This window comes from Canis lupus, chromosome 5 (assembly GCF_011100685.1).
Source record: "Canis lupus familiaris isolate Mischka breed German Shepherd chromosome 5, alternate assembly UU_Cfam_GSD_1.0, whole genome shotgun sequence".
Lineage (NCBI taxonomy): Eukaryota > Metazoa > Chordata > Mammalia > Carnivora > Canidae > Canis > Canis lupus.
In genome coordinates, this window is record NC_049226.1 from 22434193 (window position 1) to 22453217 (window position 19025).

At 45.6% G+C, this 19025-nt stretch overlaps 1 protein-coding gene across 1 annotated transcript; it reads right to left on the bottom strand.

The window, feature by feature from the left end:
* Nucleotides 1–4949: 4949 nt before the first annotated feature.
* Nucleotides 4950–6269, bottom strand: LOC100686869 (ras-related protein Rab-13-like). The gene has a single exon (XM_038536231.1). The coding sequence runs from the start codon at nt 5535–5537 to the stop codon at nt 4950–4952; it is 588 nt and encodes a 195-aa protein (XP_038392159.1). The 5' UTR covers nt 5538–6269.
* Nucleotides 6270–19025: the final 12756 nt, after the last annotated feature.

Below are 19025 nucleotides of genomic sequence, written 5' to 3' on the forward strand. Positions count from 1 at the left end.
CCTTCCTGTGCCATTTATCACACAGTAATTCCTGGCCCTTGTCTCCTCTCTTTGAGCCTTCATCCTCCCCTCTCCTGCAACACTGCCTCTACCTCACCTAAAGCTGTGCTTTTCGAACCATGGGCCATCACCTTAACCATAGAGTCCAACTCCTCCTCATCAGCAGAGGGATGAATTGACATCAGAAGCCCTCCCCTAGCGTGCCAAAAGAAGTACACAGAATCATCTACACAGTGATCACCAGGATGGAATCATGAGGATGTGATCTGACAAATCTAGGATGTGGGACATTCTGAGAGACAATTTGAACTCTGCAAAAGTGTCAGTTCCATTTAAAGAAAGGGTATGAGACTGTTTAGATAAAGGAGGCTAAAGAGACATAACTAACTGCAATGTGGGGGCAAACCATGGTTGGATTCTGGTCCCCCCAAAATTGTCCTTAAAATCCTTGAGGACAGTTGGAGAAGTCTGAATACCAGATGATATTGGATGAAGGTTAGTTTTCCTGGGATGCATAATGGAAATGTAGTTTCGTTGTAGAACATCCTTACTCTGAAGAGGCACATTCAGGGGTGAGGAGATATGATGTCTGCAACCCTCAAGTATACACACAGTCAACCCACAGCATTTGCAGATTCCATATTTGTAAATCTGCCTGCTTGTTAAAATTTATTTGTAGAGGTGACCCTCTACCTTCATTTCACTTATCTCAGGCTGAAAACAAGTTTCCCTTTCACAGTCTATTTAGTGCCATGTTTTCTATACTTCTGTGGGTTTATTTTGGGGGGAGGATTTTGCTTTCTAAAATGGTGCCCCCCCCCAAAAATAAAATGAATAAATAAAATAAAATGGTGCCCAGCCTAGTGTTCAAATGCTGTCTAGTGATCCCAAGTGCAAGAAGGCTGTAAATGAGCTGTCCAGAGAAAATACATGTGTTAGAAAATCTTTGTTCAGGCATGAGTTATATAGTGCTTATGGCTGTGAGTTCAATGTTCATGAATCAACAGCATATACTTAGTAAAGTGTCTTTAAAAAGAAACATGCATAAAACAAGGTAAACAAAAACGTGATCAGAGGCTTGCAGGAACCTAGCCCTGTATTTTCCCTCGGAGCAATGATTCAGTATTTGCCTATTCAGTGTTTGCTGCAACTTTATAGAATATAACCACCGTGATTAAGGGAAACATATTGTGTGTGTATATAAATACACACATATATTTATGCACATACATGTATGTGTTATTTTCACATGCAGTAAGTGTGCACAGATGTGGCAAAATGTTAATTTGTGAATCTAAATGAAGAGTATATTTATGTTCTTGTTTTCCTTTTTATTTTTCTGCAGACTTAACTTTTTCAAAATAAAATGTTGGAAAAGAACACACACATACACACACACAAACTGTGGCTCTGACCTGTTAATGGTTTATAGGATCAATTTATAGAGTCTATCAGCATTTTTGTAATGAAAGAGAGTGGGATGGGATGGGATGGGATGGGATGGGATGGGATGGGATGGGATGGGATGGGTGGGATGGGTGTGGGTGGGAAGGGGATGGGATGAGGTGAGATGAGCTGGGCTGGGCTTGGCTGAGGTAGAATGGGGTGGGGATGGGACAGGGTGGAATGAGATAGGATGAGGATGGGGTGAGGTGGGATGGGGATGTGATGGGTTGGAATGGGATGGGATGGGGGTTGGGGGGCTGGATGGGACTAGGTTAGGGTAGGATGGGGATAGGATGAGGTGGGATGGGATGGGATGGGGATGGGGTGAGGTGGGATGGGGATGGGATGTGATGGGGTAGGACAGAATAGAATAGAATGGAGTAGAATAGAACAGAAAATATCAGTGCCCTTCATGTATATTTTATAAAACTTGTCCCCAGGAAGGTATGATATATGTCTGCCATGTTGTAAAGTAAAATGTTTGTCTTTTTACAACTTATAGTTCAAAAAAATTTTGAAGTCCCAGGCCCAGTAGAACTGAAGACATCCACTGGGCATCCCTCCTTCTCCTCCTCTCTTCAGTGTTTCTGTGACAGCTTTATCCCTATGGAGAAATCCTTCACCTTCACCATCTGGCCTACCTGTGCAGGATGTGGCTTCTCTCTCAGCTCTCATTCAGTCCATTATCCTCTATTCTCTACCACTTCCCATATGGACTTCTAAAATCATGCTGGAGTTTCCCCAGTATTATTCTTTGGCCCTGACCCTTTTTGCTCTAAGCCTCTGCTAAAGCACAACTCCTCCATCGTCGGGCCCTTTGACTGTGGTCCGTGCACCATGGAGGTGGTTGTGGCATCTATAAAAGCAGAGGGGAGACACTTAGAGGGAGGAGGATGGTAGGAGATGTTTCCAGGAGGAGGTGCTACCGCAGACATTCAAATTTTCTTTTGCTGGGTAGTGGCTACCAGAGTTCTGTATGGGAAATGAAAATATTGTGTCATGTTCAGGAGATTAGACAGGAGTCAGAATAGTAAAGCGTTAAAGGACGAGAGCATTCAAGGTAGTAGGAACAGAATAAAGGCAAGATGGAGGAGCAAGAAATGAGTCTGGAAAAATGGGATAATCCAAGAATCAGAAATGTGAGTGGGATGCTTTTCCTGGTGTCACAGAGAGCAACCCAAAAGCTCTGGCTTCTTCATTGTTAGGGAAGCCACAGTGAATAGGAAGAAACCACATGCTGAGTGGTGTCTGTACCCTAAGAGGAGCTGTCGGCTCCAAGGACATAGAAATTGTCTTGCTCAGTAAGGAAACACTTGCTCATTTTAGCTTAAGATGCTACTAGCCAGCTTCCCTAAAATGTGTCCATTCTTGAGGTAGGTGTTCCCATTAAGTATTAGGCTCAAAAAAAAAAAAAAAAAAAAAAAACCCAGAAATAAAAATAAGTCCACACCCTGGACTGTGGCCTGCAGCCACAGAGAAAACTGGATATGAAGGAGCACATCCAGGAGCGCTGGCTCCCCTCCTTACTGCCTCACGCAGCTCTGGCAAGAGTCCTGTGTCTTTCAGAGGTCCAGGATGCTCCTCTAACCTAAACAACCCAGATCCACAGAGACACATGGAGAGGAGGGGCTTGAGGTCCTCTCTGAGGGAAAGAGCGAGGACTCCAGACGGAGGGGGGTGGAGCTTCTCAGAGAAGCAGTCTGATGAACAGCAGAGGGGCAGGGGGAGCAGGGGGGCAGGAGAAGACCCGGGGCAGCCCCTGAGAAAGACCTGATTACTCCTATGCCGTCCCTGTGGGGCCCAAGGGAAGTCCAGGGTGTGGAAACCAGGTGGTGACCTTCTCTGCCCTCTGTGCTAGAGTTCCTTTTCTGTTGTCCCAGCCCCTTGAGGAAACTCATCTGTGCTAACAGAGGACAGAAGGTACTCTTGGGGCACTGAAAGGACAGGCTCTTAGTGGAAAGAGAGGGGTTTGTCCCGTGGGGAGAAACAGTGCTGAGAGCAGGGACCTGTGCTGGGGGGCAGCAGGACTGAGTCTCCTCCTGAGGACACCCCTGAGTGTGGGCACCCTGTGCACCCTTGCACTTTAGAGAAAGTCCCTCTCCCCACCTCTGTATTTTAGGGAAAGTCTCTCTCCAAAAGGGGAAGTGTTTATTAGCAGCAAAGTCTCGGTTCTAAGCCGAAATTCTGAACCAGGCCTGGGAAAGAGATGAGGGTCAAGAGGTAGACAGTGGCCAAGGCATACAAGGGAATGAGGACCTGCAAGGAACATCAGTGTTCTTGATCTTAGCTGGTCTTCAGAATTGTGGGGATCTTCTAAAATAAACCATCCCATTCCTTTCCAGACTCACCAGAGTAGAATCTGCAGATACTCAGCTGTATATTCTATCTCCACTGTTAGGTTATGAGCCCACTGAGGAAAGGTGCTGTGTCTGATGTGTCCGTTCACTCTCAGGACCAGCTGATACAAGAACAGAGTGGTCAGCTAGGCCCTGTGGGCACAGAATTGGCATCAGGTTGCCCAAGGCCCCAGGAAGCTGGGTCTCCTTCACCTGCTCGGCACATCTCTCCCTCTGCTTCTTCCCACAGGTTTGTCTCCCCTCCCCACTCCCATGTCACAGCACAGACTTCTCTGTAATGGCTATTACTCTATATAGCCTTTTAATTCAAATGCTCATTATCATCTATCTGTGGTTTCTGAGTTTCGCGGTAACAAGTTTTGAGGGAGGAGACAGAGTCCTAGTTTGCTGTCCAGCTGATAGGCCAGCTCTCTTTAGTCCATGAAGTTGTGAATTAGAAGGGAGTAGGAAGTAGGGTACAGTGGCCCAAATATGGCCACATAAGCCCACCCCCTTCAGCCCTTCAGCAGTAGCCATTAGAGCTAGGAAGGCAACATAAAATACTTCTATGACATTCCTACACACTATGAAAGTGAGCATGAAGTTGTGGCTTAGAAAAATTCAAGCTTTTTAGAAAACTCTTCTTCACCCAATCCTGAAATCATGAAGAAAGAAACAAACGAAACTGAAGGTCTTCAGATGAAGTCAAAGAGAAAGATTGTGAGAGCCTAGGGAAAGGAGTACGTTGCTCAGTGGAAGTCAGGCAAGCTGAGTTGAAGTTTCATTTCTTTCTTTTTTTTTTTAGTAACAACAAGTCAACTTTTTATTTACATTTGTGTCTGCCCTTGAAGTCCCAGGAAAGGCTGACACCCAGGACCAGTGGTTTCCTCCTCCCCTTCTTCCTGCCCCTCACCTCTTTCTGCTCGTTTGCCTCTCTCTCCTCCTTGCCTCTCCTTCCCTGTCCTATCTTCTCTCCTCTCCCCTTCCTATTTTCTTTTACATTTGCTCCCTACTCTTCCACCATCTACCTCCTCTAGACCCCCTCCCCCGCCCCACCTGCTGTTTCTCCCCTGCCCACCCACAGCCCTGCCTCCCTGAGGTTCAGCCTCTGGGCCTAGGGTCCTCAGCCAAGGGAGCACTTGCTGGTGTTCTTCTTATCATAGGGTTTCAGGTCAGTCCGGGGGGGTGGGGGGGGGGGCGGGGGAAGCTGTGGCTGTTTCCTGATCTCTGGCCTCCTGACTTGAGCAGGATGTCCCAGGCCAGGGAACTGAAAGCCTCATCCACATTCGTGCTGGATTTGGCACTTGTCTCAAAGAATCGGATTCCATGCTCTCGAGCCAGCTTGATGACCTGCTCCTTCTGTACCTTCCTCTTGGCCTCCATATCACACTTGTTCCCCAGAAGCAGGCGCTCCACCCCAGCTGAGGCATTCTCTTTGATGCTTTTCATCCAGTTCTGAATATTCTCAAAGGATTTCTCATCTGTGATGTCATATACGAGGATAATGCCCATGGCTCCACGGTAATATGCAGTAGTTATTGTCTTGAATCCCTCCTGGCCAGCTGTGTCCCAGATCTGCAACTTGATCTTCTTCCTTCCTATATCCACAGTGCAGATCTTGAAGTCAATTCCAATGGTGGAGATGTAGGTGTTGTTGAAGCTGTCCTCGGCAAAGCAAATGATGAGACAGGTCTTGCGCATGCCCGAGTCCCCAATGAGCAGCAACTTGAAGAGGTGGTCGTAGGCTTTGGCCATGGCGGACACTGCAGAGCCGGGGGCCTCAATTTTTTTTAATTAACTGGCTGAGCAACTTGAGCAGGTCTTTCCCCTCTCTGGGTATTGATTGTCCAATCTATAAAATAAGAAGACTGAGTCGTAAGCTCTCATCTTAACTCTGGGACTTCATGTGTCTAAGAGTGGCTCTCACTCTGCTAACTGTAACTGCTCAGCAAGCTCCTATCAATGGATTTCCCAGTTCCAGGGTGATGGACAACAAAGCTACTCATGAGTTGAATGGAGCTGGTGCATACAGGAGTTTGTCCTGGGTCCAAGCAGCCTTATTTACATGGGTTCTGTTTGCAATGGCCCAGTATCCTTACAGCATTGGCCCATGCCTTGTCCAGCGCAGCGTTTTCTCCCAACTCAAACTAAGAAAACACAGACAGCACTTGGCTGCTCCCCGGAGAAACAAATGAGATCCTCCAGACTGAGGTTCCCTGCAGGAAGAAAATTTTTGGTATTTCTGCTTTAAAAATAGCCATTAGTGGTTTGCTTGTGTAGATTCTGAGAGACCTGAGGATACGGTGCATGAGAAGCCAGTGTGTCCAGGTTTATCCAATGTATTCCAGTAGATTCTGGTCTCTCAGTGAGCGCTCTCATTTATACAATATCAACTGTTTGGAAACTGCTATAATGCTGGGCACCCCCCACCCCAAGCACTGTGCCTGCTGCCTCTCCCTGGAGCCATCTCATCCACCCTCCTGGTTTTCCCTTGTCACCAGCCACCTACCATTTATAAGTTCTTTTTTTTTTTTTTCATTTATAATTTCTTAAGCTGAAATCTCAAATTACTGTCTCATGAAATGGATTGAGCAATTGCATTTGGCTTGCACACTATTGGCCTACATGATTGTATTGCTGGTGTTGTTTTTAAATCTTGAATTAGCTGTTGCCTTTAAAATTTAGGAGACTCCGCCATGTTCTGGTTACCTATTGCTACATAACAAAGCACCCAAGCTTAGTGGCACAACACACAACCATGTCATGTTTATGCAGGTCAGAAATTTGGACAGGGCACAGCTCAGGGGAGTTGGTCTCTGCTCCCTGAAGTCTGGAGCTTCTGCAAGCGAGGCCCAAACAGCTGAGAGTGCAGCTTGGAGTGATCCTCTCACCCATGTTCCCAGGATTAGTCTAGGTGAGCCCCAGTTTATTTAAAACATATAATATATATTGAAAGATAGTGTTTAAGAAAAGATCCAGAATTGTATTTTTTATTTATTTTATTTTTTAAAAGATTTTATTTATTTATTCATGAGAGACACACAGAAAGAGGCAGAGACATAGGCAGAGGGAGAAGCAGACTCCCCTCGGGGACCCTGATGCAGGACTTGATCCCACGACCCAGGGATCACACCCTGAGCCAAAGGCAGATGCTCAACCACTGAGCCTCCCAGGCATCCCCAGAATTGTATTTTTTAAGTGGTAAGGGGATACAGTGAAGGCAACAGCACAGTCTTGTGATTCCATTCACCACCACCCTCAAGAGGGGGCACTGGTAAAAACCCATCTTTTCAGGGTCTTCATAGCAGCATATTGTGAGGTTCGCTTGGGAAATAGCCCCAGGTTACCTCTAAACCTCTAAACTCCTGGCTTACACATGAAAAGGAAGACTTCCAGACATTCTAAAGGCACTCACACTTCTCTGGCCACCCGGTTTCCCTGTTCAACTCCCCCTGGTTGTTAATTGTTTTTATGCAAATTTTCTGGGTCCTTTGACCTTTTGTGGCAGATGTTAATGATTATTGCTTTTGCAGACGTGTTGATATTTTCTCAAAATTTTTATTCTCATCCTCAAGTATCAGGCCCCAAGCTGTCTATTTCATCCATGCCTGTTGCTTTAATAAATATCTCACATTCCTCTTTTAATTTGTCATAATCTGACAAGTTTATTGTTATACTTCACATTTCATCCAATGAGAACTAGGAACCATAAATTTGGGATTGCATAATTATCAGTGGACTCATAAGACTTTTGTTTGGTTAAATGCAAAATGCTTTTCATACTTTCAGTGAGTTGAAATGGCTCTTGTAATTCGGTACCAGATTAAACAAATCCCTCATAAATTTTATGCTTCCTCTTGATGTTAAACTTCTTTTACTAAATTGGCAAAAGTGGTCAGTATATTTGAAAATGATTTAAAGTCTTCAGTAGAGCAGGGACCACAAAATTCCACTAGTGCCTGCCCTGTCCCAAGGGACCCTAAACCAGGTTCCCTCATCAGCTGGGGAGATGGGGAGGGTACTGTTCTCAGACAGACTATGGCATGAGAGGGACCTGGGTTCAGATCCCTGCTGTGAATCTTTGGGGAAGTCTGGGTCTCAGTTCTGAAACAAAGATGTTGGTGTCTATACCTCACAAGACTGAAGGTCCCTTTAACATCCTGTATGGCTCAGGGCTCAGTACTTAAGCTGTTAAGTGAGAAAGACCTAGATTCAAATCCTGACACTAGGACCAACAAGTTGGGTGACCTTGGGGCAAGTCACACAAACTCTCAGCCTGAACTTCTTTATCTCTAAAATGGGACTGGTAACAGGGCTATTTCACAATTGTTGTAGAAATATAAATGAGGCACAAATACATGTAAAATGCGAATGTAGTGCCACACATGCTGGGGATCTTGATATTTGTGAGCTCCTTTCTCTTCCTTGGTTCCTATGCTCGTGGAGCTGCGGTACCTGCATCTCAGATTTATCTTATTCCTTATTTCCAGGACCTGGATTTTCAAGCATTCTGCCCATGTGTCAGAACAGGAGTCCCCATATCTGACACCAGGATTATTACAGCTCCAAGGGCCTGATTCACAGCTCGTGGGGACCTTGCTGTGATCTGCCACAAAGGCAAAAGCTCAGGGACTTGGGGCACAGGGAGGGAAGAAGTTGCCCCAGGCTGGAGAAGCTCCTTTCCTGCAGCCTGCATGGTTGCTGTAGCCAAAGGAGGGTCTGGGGCAGAAGCTGGAGAAGAAACAGAATCAGAGCCCAGTATCTCCTCCCCATTCTCTCCAACCCCCAGTCCTGACAGCTCCGAAACCCAATGAGGACCTTGGCTCCTTGGCCCGTGAGTCCACCAATATGACAATCTCTTTTGTCTCAGTTTGGAGGGAGAGCCTGCTTGATGCTCAGACCTCAGCAAAATGCCCAGAGAAAATGCTCTCTGAGGTGACTTCTGTGGAGTCACACAGTTCATTAGAGGCGGTACCATGATTAGAAGTCAGGTCCCCCACGTGAGTAAGCCAGCTGTGGGGTGTGTGCCCCTTTCCTGTGGGATCCTAGAGATAGAGACAAGTCCTGGAGGAGGGACAGACAGTATGTATAATGTGTGTGTGTGCGTGTGTGTGTATAGGTGTATACACCTGCATACAACTATAAGCATAACTGTTTTTATAACTACCATTTATCAGACATTTCCTAAGTACTAGATCCTAATTTAATCTTCATAATATCACAGTGAGGCTGTTATTATTCTTACTTTACGGTTTAAGAAACTGAAGTTCGGGGACATTAGGTGACTTGCCCAAAGTCACACAGCAGGTTAATAACTGAGCCAGAACTAGAATTCAGGCCTAGGTGTTCCAAAGACTGGCTCTTCACCATTGAGAACCTCTTTCTCTCAAATCCAGGAATGAGGTTGTGCTGGACAAGGCAGGCTGCGATCTCTCATTGTCATGATTCCTGGACGTTTCTTGGAGCAGGAAAAGGAGGATAAAGCCATCTATGGCCTCGGGAGCCGAGGGCAGTCTGATCAGGATCAGGTGAGAAGCACAGAGAGTGCAGGTGTGGGGATCTGGGTCCCGGGCAGGCTGGGCCAGAGCTCTGAGGGTGAGGTCTGGAATAGCAAAGGGCCAAGCCAAGCAGAGGTGACATGGTTGGGGAGCCTCACACATGGGAGATAGGTGACCAGCTGAGAGCCATACAGGCACCAAAATACATCCAAGCACATTCCAGGTTTGCTCTGGTGGTGTCTCCTCTCCCTTCATGAGCTGGCCAACAAGGTCTTATAAACAGGAGGAAGAAATCAAGTCATCAAGTCACTTGCAAGGCTCTCATTAATACTATGCTAGGGACTGTACTGTGCATATTTCATAAGTAGATTTTTAACCTTGATGACAGCTCTATGGTCAGGACTGTGTCCCCCAATTTACCTACGAGGAAACAGATTTAGGAAGCTGAGAGATGTGTGATGAGGTAGCAGACGAACCCACCTTCTGTCCCCTGCACCCCGGTACAACTACCTACCTGCTTGTAATACAGTGAGCACTCTGTTCGTTGCTGACACGCCACCAGTGTGAGTTAGACGTCTCAGTGGGAAAGTGTGCGAGGGCTTTAAGGGAGATGGCTCCATCCCATCAGTCCTCCCCCTTCTTTTCCTTCTGAAGCTCTCTCCTGCCTTTCTATACGGTGGCCGGTGGTCGTGCAGCCCTGCCTGTGCAGCTACCTAGCAGGCAAGCTGGGCGCTGGGCTTCATCTCCCGCCCAGCCTCACCAGGCTCCAGCAGGCCAGCCTGTCAGACCCAGCGGGTGAGAGATTGGCCTTTTTGCTGGAGTTGTACCAAGAATTTCTCCAGCCCCCTTTGCCAGAATGCATGTTTCCAATTATGCAAAGCTTCAGGAAAAGCTGACTTCCTTTTGAATGGTGAAATAAAAAACGTGGGGTTCTCTGGGAAAGCACCACCATCACTTCGCCAACGAGGCCCGGTGGAATGAGGCAAGGGCAGTCCCTGCCCGTGGTCCCCACTGGACTCCCTCCAAACCAGCAGCGGGGCTGCACGCTGTAGCTTGCATTTTGTACACTCACTTTTTTCCCATTTGCAAGATCAGAATGTGGCTGTCTGCTGTAGAGAAATGGTCCTTGTGGTCATAGTGTATGGGGTAAATGGCTGGAGGCAGGAGGCTACATGAGTGCGCCCCATACACACACCTTGGCTTTTCTAAGGCAACCTAGAAGTAAGAGTCTGGTTTGGGGGTGCCAGGTACAAACCTTAATGTCAAGTGGCCTGGTAAGGAGCTGTTTATATGGGATGACCCTCTCCTTCCCCCTCTCCCCCTTACCCACTCAGAGTCCCAGCCCTCCCCTCTCCCTCTGAGGGCCACCCCCTTCAAGCCTTTGGCTAGGATATGTTCTTTCTCCCTTTCTATCTGTTCCCTGCCCCTTCCTCCCCTCCCCATTACATAGACTCACACTGAGATTTCTACAAACACCAAAACGAGCATGGAAGTTTTGAGGGGCCCAGAGAGGATGTCTGCCATCCTTTGCTGTCTCACAGACTGATTTCTTCTAGCAAGCAGCCTCGTATCCTCCAGGCCCACTTCAGTTTCTTGTAGGCTGAGGGCCAAAGTGACGGTGCCAAATCCAAAGTAGAGTTAATCCTAGATCACCCTCCCTCCCACTGACGGTTTCCGCTGAGCAAATTTTTCATACCATTGCTTAACAGACTTGAACTCCATCCCCCACACACCCTCCTCCAGTCAGCCAGTTGCTGCTAAAATGGGGAACACCCACCATGTTAACTACTCATCTGAGGGGGAGAAGACAGAATGGGGGTCGAGAAAGACTTCAGCAAGCCTCTGGGGCTTGTACTGGGTTTTAAGAGATCTTTCAGGACTTTCTTTTAAGGCTTTAAGGTGCCTCGGGGGAAGTGTTTGTGGGGTGGGTAGACTGAGAGAAAACAGACTTTCTGGGCAGAGAGGGTGAGAAAGGTCCTGGGCAGAGATGAGATCTCATAGTCTGGTCCAGGAGCAGAATAGCATGGAGCTCATCATGCCAGAGTGTAGGATGGGAGTGGGGCGCAGGTCAAAGGTGAGGCTGCAGAAGAAGCCAGGGCACATCATCAAGGTCCCTGTGTGTAATGACAAGGATCTGGGACTCAGTCTTATGGAATAAAGGAATCACTGAGGATTTTTAATCAGGAGAGATTTACATTTCTCAGAGATGTATGGAGGAAGACATTATTGGGAGCAGAGCATCTCTTGGGAAACTCTTGTAACGATAGTCCAAAAAAGAGATGAAGATCCTCAGGGCCAAGGCTTCAGCAATTTTTGGGTAAAAAGGGAAAACCGACTAAGAAGGGGTATTTAACATGCAGAATGCACAGGCCATCATGAGTGACTGCATCTGAGGTTAGGATATGGTTATGCCCAGGTTTTCTGGCTCAGGGGCCAGGTAATTAATAGCACCATTAATTCATAGAGATAGGAAATGCTAGAAGAGCAGAAGGTTTGGGAAAGCCCACGATAAGTTTGGTCATGGACATGTGCAGTTGGGGTGCCTGTAGGACAAGTAAGTGGACATGGATTTTTTGTTTTTTTGGTTTTTTTTTCAGTCTAGAGTTTGGAAAAAGTGTCCAGTCCATGCCTTGGCCCATGCATCCCAGAATCTAACCCGGTCCTCTTTCCATTCACTTCAAACTACTCTCACCCACCTAGTCAGTTGGAACGATCTGGGAAGTCATGTGGACAGTATATGTTAATTTTTGTTGTTGTTTTTTGTTTTGTTTTGTTTTGTTTTGTTGACAGTATACGTTTAATACCTAGACACCAAACTTGTGTGAAACTCTCCAACCCTCACCTACTTACCCCATGCCACTTATCTGCCATCTAACAAGAGGAAATATCTCTTAAGCTCTTGGGTGTCTCTACCAGTGAATGGTAGGATTTTATGTAGCTACAGCATATCTGGAATGAAAGAGTTATGGTTTTTTGATGGTGGTGGTGTTTCAGGGGTATCTTCTGGAACTTAATGTGTCACACAACCTGGAGCAGACAGAAATTTATGTACATAGCTCAGTAGACTAGAAATAAGCTAGTATACTCAAGAACTGCAAATAGATGTGTGTGAGGAGGTGGGATAAGAAGGGTAGATAGGAGCCAGAACTTGCAAGGTCTTATAAATCATGTTAAAGAGTTTGGAGCAGGAAAGTGACATAATCAAATTTAAACTTTAGAAAGATTATTCTAAATGCAAGATTGGGGCAGAAGAGAGGGGCTGTCCTGACAGCTGGAAGATGAGGTAGGAAGAAGCCATTATGATAGTTCAGGCAAGGTAACTACCTGGTCTAGGGTGGTAGCTGTGAGAACAGACACAAGTGGAGAGATTCAAGGGCTTTTGAGGAGATGGAAACTATAGTATTTGAGTAGTAAGGCTCCTAAAGCTCTTTGTCAGCATTGTCAACTATGATATCTACCTACCGGATCCTACCTACCTATCCTACCTGGCAAGATGGGATCCCAAAGCTATGAATCAGTTTGTCCTGTGGTCTAATGGTCATATACAGGTGACTAGTCTCCACACTTGACTGTAGGGTGAATGTAGCAGGATAGCAGCTAACAGCAAGATCTCTAAAGGAGCCAGGACACAACAACACAAGCCTTTGGAGGCCACCTATTATTGCTTATATTATGCATGTGAAAGACCATTTTCAAAATGTGGTCAGGAGAGACAAAAGAAATAAAATATGAAGACCTTTTCATCTACTTGGAACAGCTAATATGAGCATAAATAGCAAAATGAAATGATAGAATGAGATTTTAAAGGAGATAGAAACTGGGCATCCTGGGTGGCTCAGTGGTTTAGCGCCACCTTCAGCCCAGGGCATGATCCTGGAGTCCCCGGATCGAGTCCCACGTCAGGCTCCCTGCATGGAGCCTGCTTCTCCCTCTGCCTGTGTCTCTGCCTCTCTCTCTCTCTGTCTCTGTATGTTTCTCATAAATAAATAAATAAAATCTTTAAAAAAAAGGGTATAGAAACTAAAAATAATGTTCTGAATGTGTTTATAAAAATAGCTCCCAATTATTGATCACATACTATTAGTCAAGCATTTTCTCCTTTAAAAATTGGCACATTAACTGTAGGAAGAAGGTACTGTAATTTCCACTTTACGGATGAAGAAACTGGGACCCAAGAGTAGAATCCCCCAATATATCAGTTATCAATCCTGGATAACAAATTACCTCAAAACATTGTGGCTTAAAACACAATTATGAGTATCTGTTATCTCTCTCAGTTTTGTGAGTCATGAATTTGGGGGCACCTTAGCTGGTATTTCTGGCTCAGCATCTCTCATGGGAGACTTGTAGTCAAGATGTCAGTCAGGGCTACCATCTGCTGGAGGCTTGACTATGACTAGAAGACCCACTTCCAAGGTGGCTGACCTACGAGTTGGTGCTGTTGGTGACGGGAGGCCTCAGTTCCCTCCCACGTGGACTCTTCACAGAGCTGCTTGGATATCTTCACAACATGACAACTGGCTTCCTCCAGAGAGAGCTGCCCAAACAAACAAGGCAGAAGCCACAGCCCCCTTTATTAGCTAGCCTGGGAAGTCACACACCACTACCCACACAATATTACATTGGTCATGCAGCATGGGAGGAGACTCTGCAGGGCATAAATATCACAAGTGAGAATCATGGAGGGCCATCTTGGAGACTGCTAACCTCCTAGTAAGTGCTTCGTTCAAGGTGCAGACTTGGGCTCTGGAACAACTCACTTCACCTTCTTGAACAAACAAAGTGTTCTTTGGTCATATAAGCTTGGGAAACACTGCATTAAACAAAGTTACACACTTTATTTATTTCCTCAGAACCATGCATAGAGTAGGGTGATGTAACCTTTGGACCAATTTAGGAAGTAGTATCCTGCCTGTACTGCTGGGAGCTCTGAACAGAAAATTTGTTTTCAGATAGAAAGAGAAGAAGGTAGTGATCATTTTAAAGAGAAGAGCAGGGAAAGAAGTCCAGAGGCAAGACACCCAGCCATGAAGCTCAGGAGTACCGCTATTACACCAAACTGTAAGAGGGCTGCACTGCTTGTTTCAGCTTTAACCATGGCTCCAGGGTGCACAGTCAAGTTCAAATAGATAGTAGATGGCTTTATCCAGATACATCAGGGGAAAACCATTTTTATTGTTCACTTTTACTCTCTGATAGCAAAGTAAATTGATGTATTTAATATGATGCTTGCATCATACATGCTTTTGTATCTCAATGCAATTCAAGGTGAATACTCTGGACTCTGATGACCTTAGAGTAGTGGTTTGCCATCTGAATACACAATAGAGTCACCTAGAGAAGCTTTAAAAGGGACGCCTGGGTGGCTCAGTGGTTGAGTGTCTGCCTTCTGCTCAGACCAGGAGTTCAGCAGGGATCAGGGCATGATCCTGGGATCCCAGATTGAGTCCCACATCGGGCTCTCTGCATGGAGCCTGCTTCTCCCTCTGCCTATGTCTCTGTCTCTCTCTGTGTCTCTCATGAATAAATGAATAAATCTTTTAAAAAAGAAAAAGAGAGAAGCTTTAAAAAACACAGTCACACCTGGGCTCCACTCCAAATCAACTAAATCAGTAATCTAGGATGTGAAACTTGGGGACCAGTGGTTTATAAAAAGCACTCTTAGCAACCCTAATATGTGGCCAGAGTTGGGCTTTACTTTTCCTGTTGCTCTTGTTCTAACATTCTCTCTCTTTCTCAACATGCCCCCCAAGCCAAAAATATCCAAGTGTAGAACTACCTCAAAATCATCTTTTCCCCTACCACAGCACCTAGCACAGCAGCTGATAGGGGTAGTATTCAGGCCATACTTGTTGGAGTACAGAGTGTGGAGACCATTGCCCCTAACATCTTTCTATTTGGTTTAACAGAACATTGAGAGTGTGAGACCCTGGGTGGACAAGGGGCATGCCCAGCCAAAAAATCTTTTTAGAGTTTTTAAAATTTGAATGCCACTATGGATAAGGTTTTCCATGGTATTAATCATTTACTACATGTATCTTAAGATTCAGGTTGACAAAAAAAAAAAAAAAAAGATTCAGGTTGACATTCAACAAATCTTTATGGGATTTTGAGACACAAAACCTCTTATCAGATCATCTGAAGTCATTGGAGAATGGCTTGTAGAAAAAACAGGGACAAGAATTTTAAAGATGGCAACACAGTCTTCATTATATAACATGTATTTTTTTTGTTTTTTCTTAAGAAATGATCATCTAAAAATATAACAAAATCTGTGGGATAGAACTAAAACTAAGCCCAGGGGAGGACAAATATTGGTTTGCAAGATCGATTTCAGTCATTTAAAATCCTTCAAAGTAGTGATTATTGATAGGGAAAGGCACATAAGGACCAAGGTTAAGAAGGAAACTTATCTCTGTGTAAGTTTTTTTTTTTTTTTTTTTAAGAATTTATTTATTCATTCATGAGAAACAGAGAGAGAGGCAGAGACATAGGCAGAGGGAGAAGCAAGCTCCTCACAGGGAGCTCAATGCGGGACTCAATCCTGGAACCCCAGGATCATGACCTGAGCCAAAGGCAGATGCTCAACTGCTGAGCCACCCAGGTGTCACTGTGTAAGTTTTTATACTTACAGCTTTGTGAACCATGACATATGTCACCTATTCAACAATGAAATAAAATTAAGTAGAATGTAATAAATTATATTGTATCAAGTGAAAAGAAATGGCATTATAAGATTAATGAATTGATTGCTTTAATCTATTCGTATTTATTTTGCTTTTCAAGTTTAAAGTAATTAAAAACTAATCTCTTCCACATTGCTGAGTAAGTTCGCTGAATCACAAATTCTATGTGTTTTTTTCTCTTCAAATACAGAAATATTTTTAAAAGCCCCATTTTCTCCTTGGGGCCCCGCACTGACTTCCCAGGATGCTGAATGTAGGACTCCAGGAGGCCTGATTCCCCAAGAGATGGGCCACAGAGCCATGGGACAAGCCAGGAAAAATAGGAAAAAATGCAGTCAGATGGAAGAAACCCTGGTTGGGCAAGGAAACACACCAGACTGGAAAATGATCAGGCTGGCATTTTCCTGACCAAATTGGCTTGCCTATGCAGCAGATCTGGCCAATTAAGCAGGACGATCTTCAGGGTACTTATCTCAGAGAAGCTAAGTACCAAACAATTGCTTGGAGGCAGTTATCCTGAGGGAGGCAAAGACCAAACCCTCACATCCAAGCAGGATTGCCACTCCCAGCCCTACCCAGTGTCGCTCACCTACTTCCTGAAACTTCACCTTCCTTTACCTGGAAACGAAACCTTTCCTTCCAGGATGAACTGTAGAGAAGAAAGCACTGGGCATGGATGTACCTCACCACAGCTTGTGTGACTCGTATCCGGCCCTTCTAGGAGCGGGTGGGAGAAAGCAAAGAAGCCGAAGGAGGCTGTGGGCAGGCTAGTTAGAGTCAAGGCTGGTGGAAAGGTGGGCTTGTGGCTGTGGCTTCCACACCCACCTTGTTGTAAGGCAATCTGAACCATTCTGACCACTCGGACAGGATCGGTGGCCACCCAACCTGCTTGGTTCCTTCCCAGCAGGGCAGGGACCCCTGCTCTCAAAAAGCTGCTCACTTGGGACACCCTGAGGAAAACCTCACCAACCCCTAGGAAGACTTTGTTTCAGCAAAACTCATCCCGACAATTGCATTTTCAGTGTATTGATCCCCTGTCTTCAGCAGGAATAGGGAACATGATTTACATCTGTCCCTTTACACGGGAGACTCACCCCTACCCACCACCTGTGACTTCTGCTGAGTCTAGGCAAAGTGAGCAACTCTGATTAGCTGTTTCTCAGAGGTGTCATTTCTTAACTTCATAATTCAGTTAGCAGCTTGAAAATCATTTATCCAAAGAGTACACGTTGACTTGTGCCCTGCCCCCAGCACACACCCAGTGCCTGCTTACTCCCCTGACTTCACAGCACGCCATAGCCCTATGTCACAGAAAGCTCCAGTCTTCAATGCGTCCTCAGAAAACTCGATAAGCTCTCACCACTCTTGCCTACCCTTTCTCCAAATTTCACGCAGTAAATTCCACTGTCTCCAAGATTTTTCTACTTCCCTCATAAAAGGAGACCTCCCCACCTCTGTGGACACAAGCACATACATGTATACACACACACACACACACACACACGTGTGACGCCTGTAACCCCCCCTTCACTCACCGCCTCATAAAATACGTGGTGCCATATTGCTTGTTTTGGAGTACTGACATACATAATTTATTTAAGCCTTTTGTGGATTGGATCCGAGTTTGTGCAGCTGCTTGTTCAGTAAAAAGAGCCCATCAGGATTCAGGCCATGGCAACAAAGAGTGCTGGATTTTCAGGCTTTCCATTGAAGCAAACCCAGCCTACTAAAGCTGACCTCACAAAACTTGTATCTGCCCTCCAGGCTTCTCCTTTCCAGTCCATTCCTTATTTTGTGGTGAAAGTGGGCTGTCTACACTGCAAATCCAAGAGTGTAAAGCTCCCACCTCCTCCCTGCCCCATCCCCACCCCTCTGGCTTTCCATATTGTCCCCAAATGAAGTTCAACTTCCCTATCAAGATTTACAAAGGCTTCTGTTGTTTGGCTCCTGCTCACCTCCCCGGCGCCCCCACCTCCTCTAGCTCATCCAGAAACACTCAGCAGAGCCATCCTCTTCCTCAGCCCCTCAAGCCATGGTTCAGGTCCCTCCTGTGTGCTCACCCCAATCAGAACACAACTTGATGTCTGGGACTGTGTCCTTCCAGCTGTTAATTCAGCACCCGATCCTAACAGGACCTCAATGATTATGGATTGAATTAAGTTAAGTATATGGATGAATTCAAAGGGTTGGGGCACCATTGTAATGAAAAGTGTCTTACTTAACCAATAGACTTGAGGCTGGCTTTCCATGAATTGTGAGGCAAGCCCATCTGGGAATTAATTAGTTATTTACCGAATATGGATATTATGGGGAAGGAAGCCAGTAACAAATGAAATGGATTAGTTATAAGGAGGAAATAATGCAAATTGGAGTCAATTTAATCAAGTAATTTATCCATTCAACAAGCATTTGTATAGAGTATCCACAGCACACCTAGCACAATGCTAGGTTTCAGCAATAAAAGAAAATAAGAAACAGTCCTGCCCTCAAGGAACTCAGTTTAGTAAGAGACAGATGTTTACAAAAATTAGTAACAATAAAAATAAGTAACACTAATAACAATAAAAACCGCCTTTGCTGAGCATCCCCTATGTCCCACATCCTGTCCTTGGCATTTTATAGACCTTGTCTCATTTTCATCTTCCCAGCACATGACTCGGTTGAGTGGGTGGGGAAAGGCAGGAAAGGCCCTCATGGGGAGGCTGCATTAAGAGAGCCAAGACTGGGTGCCGGGCTCAGCTTCCGTCGCCCCTCCTCGGACAGGCCTGTAACAGGCCAGTGTGGCCTTCCTGCAGCTGGACCTGGGGCCGAGTCAATCAATCTTACAGCCCCAGGCAGTCGCACTGGGGCCTTAACAGAGCCCATAATTAATCTGGCTGGAAACAGAACTTATTTTTACACCTCCTCACATCAGTCCCCATAGACCAGGCTCGAGCACAAAGTGAGAAAACGTGAATTGATCACAGCTGTGAAACCACGGTAATTAGTGTGAAGTGCTCAGACCCACATTTCTGTGGCTGGAAACCCTGGCTTCCCGGCCACAAGTGATTAGTAACACA

Coding starts and splice junctions, on each gene's coding strand:
- LOC100686869 (XM_038536231.1), bottom strand. CDS start 5,537: ATGGCCAAAGCCTACGACCACCTCTTCAAGTTGCTGCTCATTGGGGAC.